Source organism: Anoplolepis gracilipes, chromosome 6, assembly GCF_047496725.1.
Source record: "Anoplolepis gracilipes chromosome 6, ASM4749672v1, whole genome shotgun sequence".
Taxonomy (NCBI): domain Eukaryota; kingdom Metazoa; phylum Arthropoda; class Insecta; order Hymenoptera; family Formicidae; genus Anoplolepis; species Anoplolepis gracilipes.
The window spans coordinates 1,697,662-1,710,343 of record NC_132975.1 but is presented as its reverse complement, the minus strand read 5'-3'; the positions used below and the strand labels follow the sequence as shown (position 1 = coordinate 1,710,343).

At 34.1% G+C, this 12,682-nt stretch overlaps 2 protein-coding genes across 2 annotated transcripts in view; both read right to left on the bottom strand.

The window, feature by feature from the left end:
* Positions 1–635: 635 nt before the first annotated feature.
* The window catches only part of LOC140666873 (uncharacterized), a 49,303-nt gene continuing 37,256 nt past the window's right edge, over positions 636–12,682 (bottom strand). Inside the window, exon 9 of the mRNA XM_072894417.1 lies at positions 636–870. Coding sequence (XP_072750518.1) covers positions 817–870 — 54 coding nt within the window. The 3' untranslated portion in view covers positions 636–816. The remainder of the gene's footprint in view (positions 871–12,682) is intronic.
* LOC140666624 (uncharacterized) lies at positions 10,536–11,261 on the bottom strand. The gene has a single exon (XM_072893988.1). The coding sequence runs from the start codon at positions 11,259–11,261 to the stop codon at positions 10,536–10,538; it is 726 nt and encodes a 241-aa protein (XP_072750089.1).

Below are 12,682 nucleotides of genomic sequence, written 5' to 3'. Positions count from 1 at the left end.
GTATATGTTGTTTTGTAATTGTATAATATGTTTACTAAAATATTCGTCTAATTCAAATAACTGTGTAATTATTTCCAATGTGAAAAACTGTGGCTTATGTGACCGTTCATCAATTATCTCTTGGCCCTCAGATCCCCTTGATAATCACAATTTGCCCATGACTGGTCTTTAACATTCCTTACATCGTCGATGTTATAAGGTTTCATGTGAGTTTGCAACTTTTTACGCGAGATCTAACTCACATCACTCGGTACTCGGATTCGAAACTATATAATTATAGACCCTGTTTTATTTAAATTACAATAGTGTAAGTTAAGTTTGATTAAATTAAATTAATTTTAACTTGTTATTATTATTGTCCAGACACTGATTGTATTAAAAAATTTAAGAAAATAAAAACTTTTTCTTGTTTTTTTTTTTTTTTTTTTTAAATAATAATATTTTGATGTTAGTGTGTATAGTCTTATAACACATTAATAAAATAAAATATTTCAGTAAAATATTTTTAAATTTCAATATTTTTTTCATATATAAATCTTAAAAATTGTTTATTTAACCAGATAATTAAAAAAATTTAAATTTTGAATGGATTAAATTTGAAACTAGACATTGCCACAAATTGCACTTGTGGCGACTATATTTAGTGTTACAGTAAGTGCTACGGGGCTATAAAAATTTATCAAAATCAGAGCGTAGACGTTTACAGAAGATTTACGAAGGTCAATTAAGCTGTTTTGTAGATAACAATATTGTTTGTATCCAACTATCTCTTTTCACTATTGTTGATGAATAAATTAATTTAATTGACATATCTTGTCAATTTTGAATAGAGTAAAGAACAGTGAAGTATGATAATCCGGTACTAAATATCTGTAATAAGATATACACTTTCTCATTTACTTTACTTATTAATCATTTTTTGTGTAAAATATATTTTACGCTTTACAATGTTCGGTTTATGTGTAATATACCTCTATTAATTCCCGATAAAAAATGGGTTTAATATGGTTAGATGTAAAAATACATAATTAGATATAAAAAGATCTGGTAATATTTAATTTTATATGATCATATATAATAATATACGAAAAATGGCGCAATATGATCTTATATGACAATATCTTTATATATGTAAACATATAATCACATTTGGTTAAATCTGATTACATATGAAAACAGATTTTGCCGAATATGATTATATGTATAAAGATAAGATCATATCACGCCAAATTTCGGATATTGTTATATATGATTAAATCATATAGCATCAAATTACAAATTTAATTACACAAATAATACACAAATTATATTACATATGGTCAGATCGCGCCAAATTTCAAATATATTATAAATTATATATAATCATATATAATTACACAGTGTTTCAAAGGCCCGCAGCATAATTTATATTTTGTGTATAAGTAGTTGTGTATAATAGTTACAGGAATTGTTCGAATTAACTACCATTGACCTGTAAATCAAGGCTGCAAGTCAAATTGCAGACAAAACAGCACATCAGTAGCAATAGGGAATTTTTTAGAGAGTCCGATAATCAATAATGGTTCACTGTTGTGAACTTTGTTTACAGATCAATAGTAGTCAGTTTAAGCAATTCCTGTAACCTAACCTAACCACAAAAAAATAAACAAACACTATACCAGCAACGAGATGTGTCGTATACGGCGCATACTTGCGCATCGCCTGTTGACATAACTAAGCGACCCCAACCCTACGTTACTTGACAAAAAATACTCGTTACCCTCCTCTATCACCTCTTGAAGTTATGCCGTGGGTTTTTGAAACACCCTGCATATAATTATAATAAGTTTATTTTTTTCGGATTTATAAAATAATATATATAAAAAAATATAAGTAATATATATATATATATATATATATATATATATATATATACAAGGTGTCCCGAAAATGCCAATAAATATTTTAATGGCAGGTTCTTTAGAACATTTTAAGACGAAAAGTTTAATATAAAAATGTCGAGGCTACAATAGTTTTTAAAGGGAAAGCAATTATATTTCACGAATGATAAGACTGAGATTTTGCGCTTTCAGGTTAGGTATGGCAAAATAACAAGTGCTAATGTTCATAATATCGTCAAAAGAGCGCTATTTATAGGAGCACTTTTATCACTTATTATTTTGTCGCACCTGAGAGCGCAAAATCTCAGCCCTATCATTCGTGAGATATAATTGCTTCCAGTTTGAAAACTATTGTAGCCTCGACATTTTTGTATTAAACTTCGTCCTAAAATGTTCTAAAGAACCTGCCATTAAAATATTTACCGGTATTTTCGGAACACCCTGTATACATATATATATATTGTCACGTCCGATTTCGATATTATTTTCCGAACGCGCACGACGCAACTATTCGTCTTCCCTTCTCACACTCGCGCACACGCAATAAAGGGACACTTCTTAAAATTCAGAACAACCTTTACAAACGTAATAATTATACAGATCACAATTACAATACTCATAAGTAATCTTTCTCCGTAGAAATCCCGAACGAGGCTCTCGAGATTCTCTTTTCAAAATATTTCCGTCTCTATGCGACGCTCCTTCAATTGTCTTGTACTTGAAAATCAATATATTGATTTTCCGACTCAGCTGAGAGTCAATCGATACTTTTTTCGTTACACGGAAGATATAGACGTCACGAACGCAATAATATATATATAAAAAGAATTATAATAGGTCTCACTTAAATAAGAGTAATATTGTCATAGGCTATAAAGAACGAGACATGAATTAAAAATATATAATATAACAAAGAGTCAATAAACATATAAATTCTATAATTCAGTGTATTCAAAATAATAATTATACAATGATGGATGACTTAAAGATTGAAGATTGATAAATGAACTGCAAATAATTAAAGATAAAACGAACGAACGTTTCGGGCTCCTGCTTTGAGCCTTCTTCAGCGCAATGTTAGTAAAAAACCGTAATACTCTTATGTATATAATACTGTACATAAATACTTTATAACGTTTCCGATCGGACCTCATGCGGACTTAAGGGGATACCGAAGCGTCGGCCAAACTCATACGCGGTTTTGAGTGCCGCCCCGAAAGAACTAAAAAAGTGTTACCGACGCAGTCGGCATGAGAGTGAGCGAGACAGCAATAGGAGCGAGCGAGACAGTAATAGGAGCGAGCGAGACAGTAATAGGAGCGAGCGAGAGAGGAATAGCAGCGTGCAAGGAAAGGCTCGAGCCTCGAGTTTTCTCTGCCAGCTGCTATGCTCCTCTCGTTCGCTCTTATTACTGTCCCCCTCGTTCCTATTACTGTCTCGCTCGCTTCTATTATCGTCTTTTTCGTTCGCTCGCGAAGAGATATTTGTTGTGTAGTAATAATACACACTGATGCGTAATCTTTGTACATGTGTCGTTTCCAATTGTTATAAAGAAACGACTTTTTTTCTCGACCAAAATTTCGTCGCAAGGCTGAACGTAATGTAAAGGACTAATAGGCATATTCAAAATGTGTGTAAACAAATTAAATTTGAGAAATATGTGTATATCATATAAACATCTAATGGCATACTTATTTTTATAAGTATACCGGGATTTCCACTCAGGTTACTGAATATAGTTAAGGGAACTTATACCCCTTCCTCGTTCACTCTAATACTGATAATAAAAACTTTGTCAATTTGCATAGTCGTACTACAACTAATTTAAAGCCTATTATTTTAATATTATTGTCAAATTTTTCTATATTACCTTTTGTTCTCGGTTTGTCTCATTATTCTCATTAGTTTTGTAATTTAACAAATAATTCGACCAAGAACTGTTTCTCCAAAGAAAATAAAACATTAACATTTCCTCGCGGGGGTTCATAGTAGATCCTGCCACCCTCCGGAAAATTAAATCGGGCGCAAGAGTGAACAAACGGCGCCGTAACCATCGCACGGTCAGAGTCGCGGCTAGGGCCTTAGCTGACAAGAATTTTGTTGTAGATTTTTCAAACATTAACGTAGAATTATTCAAATTATTCATAGCTAAACAAACAAACCCGCAAACAAAACCTGGCATCTCCACTCCTATTTCAATAAATATTCCTCCTCCTCTTCCTCCTTCAAGAGAGCCGGAACCATCCCCCTCACCTGACCCATCTCCTCGCATCACCACCGATTCCCCTCCCCCTTCGCATCCCATAGCATCGTCCTCTCACGAACAACCCTCCATCTCCGCTCGGTTTACCGGGCCCTTCTAACGAATCTTCCTCTACCGCTGAACCCCCTCCACGTCCACCCTCTGCAGCTTCTACCATCGTTCTTGGTGATTCACCTCCATCTTCCCCCCACAATTCACCTGATTCCCAAGAAGAATCGGATGAAATTTGGGAGGCCCTTCGCGATATTGCCGAGGTTGTCGTTGATCTCAAGAAAGAAAACGCGAACGCCGAAACTTCCAAACACCAAGAACCTCCTCGTCCCCCGCCTCAAGATCCTATCCAATATTTAATAAATAATCTCCCAAGGATCCGACATCTCCTCCCAAAAGGCTCGTATACAATCGGACCTGGTCCTGTAGATTTGAAAACACTACACTTCGTCCTTGCGAACAACCCTGCGGGATCCATTATCCCATGGTTCCTCCCCGGTCTTAGATATCTCCTCGCCGTTCCGATAGAGGCTCTCTGGAAGAAATTCCCCCCTCCACGATTACCTTCGAAGAAGCATTCTTTTCCTGGCCCTTCCCTTAGAATTTTAAATATTATTGTATAAATACCAGTCAGGTAATAAATCTTTTTTTTTATTTTTCCACTTCCAATTTACCTGGCTGAAGTCCCTCCGAACTGATGTAACATCCGCGAATACACACACACACACACACACTCAATCTATTAATAAGATTAATTAGACTAATTAAAATGGTAATAATTTTCTAAGACCTATATACTTATATACATTTTCATTTAATAAATGAATAAAAATTAAAAATTTTAAATTTTAATCAAATTTATTAACCCTTTCAAAAACATTCCCTGACTCCCAGATCGCATAAGGTCCCGTCCTGCGTAACAGGGATTAACTTCCTTTACCGAAAAGGCACCACCGAATGAACGGCCTACTGACCTAGTAAAAGAGACTTTCGAGGTCTTTGACCAGGTCCGGCCTTGCACAGTTCGTTCGAGTCGAAAGCGTTAAGGTTTTACGCGTTTCGACAAGGGTAAGTTCTGTTCTTTCATTATCTCATTCTTGGTTTTCGAGTCTGGACGTAACACTATACATTTATAAAATTAAAGAAAAAGTTTAACAATTTATTTGTATTTATTATATAGAGATAAAAATAAGTATATAACATTAGATGTACAATATTATATACATATAATTCTTAAAAAATTAAATATTTTGTTTATATTCATTGCACACATTTTGCATGACGATTCCTCCCGCACATGGCTTTGCATGGCAATAATTTTGGTCGAACAAAAAAATGCAACAGAATATGAATATATCATTTGACATATATACGTATAGAACGTCAATGTGTAATTAACAAAAAGAAACGTAGAATACCAGTATACGTTAGATCGCCCCTGGCTTTATATATAACATATATAATATAAAATATATTTATAGAATATTTTATATATAGATTAGGCGCCTTCCATCGCCCAGTCTCGTAAGACGCAACCATAATGTATGTATTATTTTCGTCTCTCCGAGTACAAAGAAATCAATAATATTGAAGCGCCTTTTTCCAATGATTTATTGGATTACCATTTTGGAAAAGGCGACAATTCATTTTCTGCTACAATATTAAGAAAATGTTGCCTCATGTATTCCACACGATTGGAATATTTCTCGTTAGAAGGATTTCCTTCTAATGCTACAGCTGTGGTGAAAGCTGCAGTATAAATTCCACAACATATGCCATCAGGTTGTACTTGAACCTTTGCAAATATTATATCATTTGCACTGATTTATGGATAACGACGATCAATGTAATTTTTTTTTCTCACCAATTTATCGTATGTACAATCGGGTAAACTGTCGTACACTCGAAGCTTAGTACTGTCAAAAAATATACATCGCCAGTGATCACTACAATTTCCTCCAATAACTTGTAAGCTTTTGTCGCTATGACTTGCTTCAATTAAATGAGGATATTCTAAATATAGCACACTTTGTGTTTTAAAATGAGATTTATTTCTTACGACGCGTAAAAATCGGTCCAATATTCGTTTTAGTTTGCAACGTACAGGTAATACATTGCCCCTTACTAAATTAATAACCCAGTAAAATGGATTTTTTTTGAAGAAATAATTGAACAAATGCTGCAATTTCGTGAAGAGGTGTGTTTTGGGGTTCTTTTTGACATATCAAAAGTCCCCATGCGTAGAAGCTACGGAAAACTCACAGTAGTGACAAAAAACTGATTTTTCGTAAATAATTCGAAAAGTATCAAGTTTACGAGCAAAAACATAATATCAAAATTGTAGCTAATAAAATTCCGCACAATTTGATTTTTTATAGAACACTATACGACCAATAGAAGCCGAGATAGAATTTTTTAAAATATGGGTCATTTTGCGACGCGACGAAAACGCGCCCGCGCGTCGTGCATTTTTCGTTAATATTTCGAAAATGGCCATTTGGATCGCAAAATCGTTTAAATGAAAGTTGTAGAACACTAAATTGCAAATAAATTGTGTTTCTTTTTATTCCTGTGCGATCGATATTTGCGGAGATACGAATATTTAAAAATTTTTTGAGTGCGCTGTTAGTGGCTAAAACTACAATTTTTATGTGAAAAAATCGATTATAACTCAAAAAGTACTGATCGTACGCATGTAGCATGTATTATAAAAGTAATAGAGAATAAAATTTTGAAACTTTTCATGTATATTTAAATTCATTTTGGTAATGAGTGTATGAGATAAAGGCAAGAAAGTTGCAAAATTTGAACTTTGAAAAGTATTTTGCAACATTGCTCACTTCCGATTGGCTATAGGCTATAATAACATATACATTAATTAAAGACAATTAAATTATCTTTAAAATGAGCCGTGGCAGACCTTTCTACGATAAATCGTTTATGAGTTATAGGTGTTTAAAAATAAAGGCCAATATACATTTTTATTAAAAATTACAGTTATCTAAATTGAAGGTAACAAAATTTCCTTCAATTTAGGTCCTGTGCATTTTCTTTGTAAAGTTGACAGAAATGAAGATATAGACAAGAAAAGGAATGAAAATGCAATTTTGGCATAATTTATCCGAAATACAGCATTTTTCCAATGCCTGTTTTTTTTAGTAAAACACATCTCGTGATGGACTTACGCAGCTGGACCATTTTCATATGTATATGAACTCATAAAAATAGGTTGAAACTAATTTTTAAAAAATTGTTACCCATACATTTTTGCACTATAACTGTAATTTTTAATAAAAATATATATTGGCCTTTATTTTTAAACACCTATAACTCATAAACGATTTATCGTAGAAGGGTCTGCCGCGGCTCATTTTAAAGATAATTTAATTGTCTTTAATTAATATATATGTTATTATAGCCTACAGTCAACTGGAAGTGAGCTATTTTGCAAAATACCTTTCTTGCTTTTATCTCATGCACTCATTACCAAAATGAATTTAAATATACATGAAAAGTTTCAAAATTTTATTCCCTATTACTTTTATAATACATGCTACATGCGTACGATCAGTACTTTTTGAGTTATAATCGATTTTTTCACACGAAAATTGTAGTTTTAGCCACTAACAGCGCACTCAAAAAATTTTTAAATATTCGTATCTCCGCAAATATCGATCGCACAGGAATAAAAAGAAACACAATTTATTTGCAATTTAGTGTTCTACAACTTTCATTTAAACGATTTTGCGATCCAAATGGCCATTTTCGAAATATTAACGAAAAATGCACGACGCGCGGGCGCGTTTTCGTCGTGTCGCAAAATGACCCATATTTTAAAAAATTCTATCTCGGCTTCTATTGGTCGTATAGTATTCTATAAAAAATCAAATTGTGCGGAATTTTATTAGCTACAATTTTGATATTATGTTTTTGCTCGTAAACTTGATACTTTTCGAATTATTTACGAAAAATCAGTTTTTTGTCACTACTGTGAATTTTCCGTAGCTTCCACGCATGGGGACTTTTGATATGTCAAAAAGCACTTCAAAACAGACCTCTCCACGAAATTGCAGCATTTGTTTAGTTATTTTTTCCAAATCGTAAAATATCGAGCAATTTTACTGAGCTATAAAAGGAATAATCTGTTTACCGAGAAATTCTTTATGTCTCGCTATATCATCTTCAGTTAGTTCTTCTTTATTTTGTGAATAACTAACAATGATGCAATCGTCATCTTGTTCCGCATTTGTCAGAACAGTAACAGTAGTATTAGTTGCTTCCATTGGTAAAATATTGGATTCGCAACATTGACTTTCTTCGATAATATTTTCGTCTACATTATATTGTCGACGATTTTTTCGACCAGAAAATTTTGGGCTGCTTTTTGAGCTTCTATTATATATTTAGGATTTCTAATAGGCATATGTGTATTATGTCGACTATCAAAGATTTCGGGCAGCATGCAATCATAATAGAAACGTGTTAAAAAGGACAGCATTTGAGTATTCCAAAATACATTGTCCCTATTAACACATATCATTTTTAAGCTTCTTGGCGTCCACACAGTGAAAATACAATATTCTCGCTGCGTTACACTTAACTGGTCTTGAACTCGATAGAAAAATCGATGTTTTGGATTCATCTTATCTAGATTTTTCTTATCAAAAACGCTTTTTAATTGAGGCAGCGTCTTTATAATCTCTTCCGCTGTTAAATATTCAGCTGATAGAGGACATTTTATTTCTACCAGGCCATCTTTATCTATGAGCCCATCAGGAGAAGCATCCAAGCATGGATTTTTGACACCAATGAATAATCCGCAAGTTTTAATCTCCTTTTTCTTTTTTTTTTGTCCAATTTTTTTGCAATTTTTTTCCTCTCGCAACTATATTTCATAGCCGCGGTATCGATAGAGGGAGGGAACAAAATGTTCTTTACAATTGCAGCGCAAAATGTCACATGCAAACCGCATCTGGCATAAAATGCAACCAGCTCACGAATAAATTGCCTCTGGGATTATGTTTTAACTAATGCGCACATGCAAACCGCATTTAGTAAGAAATATTACAACTAGCTCACTAATAAATCGCCTCTGGGATAATTTTTTAACCAGTACGCACATGCAAACCGCATCTGGCATAAAATGCAACCAGCTCACGAATAAATCGCCTCTGGGATAATTTTTTAACCAGTGCGCCTTGCAAACCGCATCTGGCATAAAATGCAACCCGCTCACGAATAAATCGCCTCTCGGATAATTTTTTAACCAGTGTGCCTTGCAAACCGCATCTGGCATAAAATATTGCAACCAGATTACGACTAAATCGCCTCTCGGATAATTTTTTAACCAGTGTGCCTTGCAAACCGCATCTGGCATAAAATATTGCAACCAGATTACGACTAAATCGCCTCTGGGATAATTTTTTAACCAGTGCGCACATACAAACCGCATCTGGCATAAAATGCAACCAGCTCACGAATAAATCGCCTCTGGGATTATTTTTTAACTAATGCGCAAATGCAAACCGCATTTAGTACGAAATAAGTAGTAATGGGGCAGGTATGGCCCGTCAAAACAAACCCCCACCACCGCGCCCTCGGGCACCGCGGGGGGCGTCTGGTGTTTTCCCCCACCACCACCAGGACTGACAGGAAAAAAAAGTGGTGGTTGGAGGGGGAAGGGTTCACGCTCAGGTAAGAAAAATTTATTTTTTGGAAAAATTTTCTGGTTTTCTCGGGACTTGAACCTGGGTCCTTTGTATTGCTGATCCTGGTCCTGGTGTGCTGAGCTAAATAAGAACTTACTAGAGTAAAGGTTAGATAAGGCATTTATGTTACGTAGTGAGGGCAGGCATGGCTCTTGGGCCGATATCGGTTACGGTGCTGGTGAAGGAAGGAAAAAGCGATTTGACGTTCTGCAAGCGAGGCAGGTATGGCTCTCGGGGCGATATCGGTTACGGTGACGGTGGTGGGACGGAAAAGCGCTTTGGCGTTCTACACGTGGGGCAGGTATAGCCCGTCAAAACAAATGACGTCACATGGTAGTTGACCATGTATAACGTCATGCCTGTGAAGATGAAAAAAGGATAATAACACAGGAACGTGCAGGTTCTGTCAAACGCAATGGTATGACGCAACGAAAGAAATAGTATTATCGGTGTCTTATATTACGATGAGCGCCTATTGTTGAAAGAGGTTGCGGAACATCCTCTTTCAACAATAAAAGTAACGGAACTACTACTTATATGTAAAATAGGAAGGAGGAATAGGTGAAAGAAATCGACAATAGATTTAAATGTACAAATATGTAACGTTTATATTTAAAATTTTTTACAAAATCAAAATTATTCAAGAAGTTTTTACAAAATGAATAATTGAAGAAAATATTACTGGGATAATGATTATAATTTTCGTTTTGTTACTATCATATGTACAATTTGATTGAGGTAAAGCGAGATTATTTCTAAAAATGTTATTTCAAAGTATATATCGAGAAATGATAAATCTTTTAGCTGAATGCGAACGTTACGTTCTATTTCCTTGCTATTACTCTTGATCAGAAGTTTTATAATACTGCTATTAATGTTACTATTGATAGGAAGATTTATCTCTATTTCGTTCATTAGATATCGCGCACATTCATTGACACTGTTGGAAATTAAATTTAGTTGATTCAAACGAACGTTTACACATCCAACTATATTTTCCAATCCCAGAAAGGTTGCTCTCTGCATTACTATCGCAACGCTGTAAGTTTTCCGTTTCTTCGGTGTAGGTCCGTTTGCGTTCGTATCCTCGATGTTTTCGGAAGGAAGATCTTGCATGTTTTCGCGATACGCTACTAGCACAGCTCTAGCATCATATGCGGTAGTAAATTTTATAATTATTTTGTCGATGATAATCGTATTCTGTTTAATTTTATCACCGTTTAAGTACAAAGACATCTGTTCCATGTTTTCTTGAAATTTCTGCCACGATTCCATATCGAAGCAAATTCCTTCAGCGCTATAAGATGATAATTTAACAATCGGTAGAAAATCCAGTTCCTCTCCATCCGACGCCATAAGGCCCACATGAATTTTCTTCGTATAAGATGAATTCAGGCCATATGTTGTAGATAACAACATACGTTGCAGTTCGATTTTTCACGAAATTGCATTCTGACTTAGAAGCGCTGACTGAATACAAGGATTTCTTGAAATTTGAAATTTCCTTACGATTGTCCATGATAGCTGCTTCTGCGTAGAAAATCGAAGTTCGAATAATCACGCTCAGAATATAAACGAAAACAACGAACTTTTACAGTTGAACTTGCTAATTCGGATGGCAGGAAACGACTGAACTTAATTTTCCCGAATACTTAAATTAGAAAGATGAAATAGAAAAGTGGTGGGGAAAATGCGCGCGCAGAATAATAAAAAATTATATGTGTATGAAATTTTAAATCAATTTAAAAAATAGATTATAAAAATGTACGTTACCCTCCATAGTTTGCCTGTGTCGCGACTGAAGTTCAGAGAATAATATTTTTATAACGTAGTTTTACAAAAATCATGAAAAATATAATAAAAGAAAATTTTTCATATATATATATATATGTAAAAAATTGTATTCAATATAAATTTAGAGAAAGAATTTCTAAAAAGTGCCAAGAAAAAAAAACGAAACCTTGCGTCACATCTAAAAGTTATAAAAAAAAAGATATTTATTTATTGCTTGTTGGTTTTTCCAAAATTTTTTCACGACATATTTCTTATAGCTAGCCGCCGGGAAAATAAAGAAAATAATAAAGATTACTTCGCGTAACAAAAAAAAAAAAAAAAAAAAAATAAGTGTTTATTGCTTGTTGGTTTTCCCGAAATTTTTTTCACGACATATTTCTTATAACGTGCCGCCGGGAAAATAAAGAAAATAATAAAGATTACTTCACGTAACAAAAAAGGAATATTCGTTTATTACCGTACGTAACAAGAAAAGAAATGTAAACGTGGGAAACAGATTATTTCCAAAACTTTCTTTGAACTTACCATTAATCCATCATAAAAGAAGAAAATATAATAATAAAACATTCTTTCGAAAGTTTTGCATTGTATTGTCCTATCGCATTTTGTTTAATAATCCGACCAATGTAAAATCAAAAAATTTTCCCCCTCTTCCTAAAGAGGCGTTTTCTTTAAAATGTATAAATATGGTTCTCCGTATTGGAAAAAGTACATTTCAATTTGAATTTTATCCATCACGCGAGTTACAGTGCAAATAATTAATTATCATGTCGAATCTTAAAAACGTTGTAGAAATTTGCCTTTCACTGGCACAGAGTTTATGCGGCCAGAAATTTGACAAATTGCTATCGGGATTAACAAGCGACGACGAAAAAAATTATAGCGTCTTCGGAAAGTTCGCTGGCGAGTGTCCTAGCGTGGTGCTCGCGGTATTATTCCGCCTAGGGCATTTTTGCAATTTTCGCGAACTTTTGAATATCGCCGAAGAAGTTATCGAAACGCGGATCTGTTTTGGTGAGGAAGAGAGCGATGCTGGTGGGCACATA

Bases quoted from the DNA above. Each gene is read 5' to 3' on its own strand.
- LOC140666624 (XM_072893988.1), bottom strand. From the start codon at position 11,261: ATGTTGTTATCTACAACATATGGCCTGAATTCATCTTATACGAAGAAA.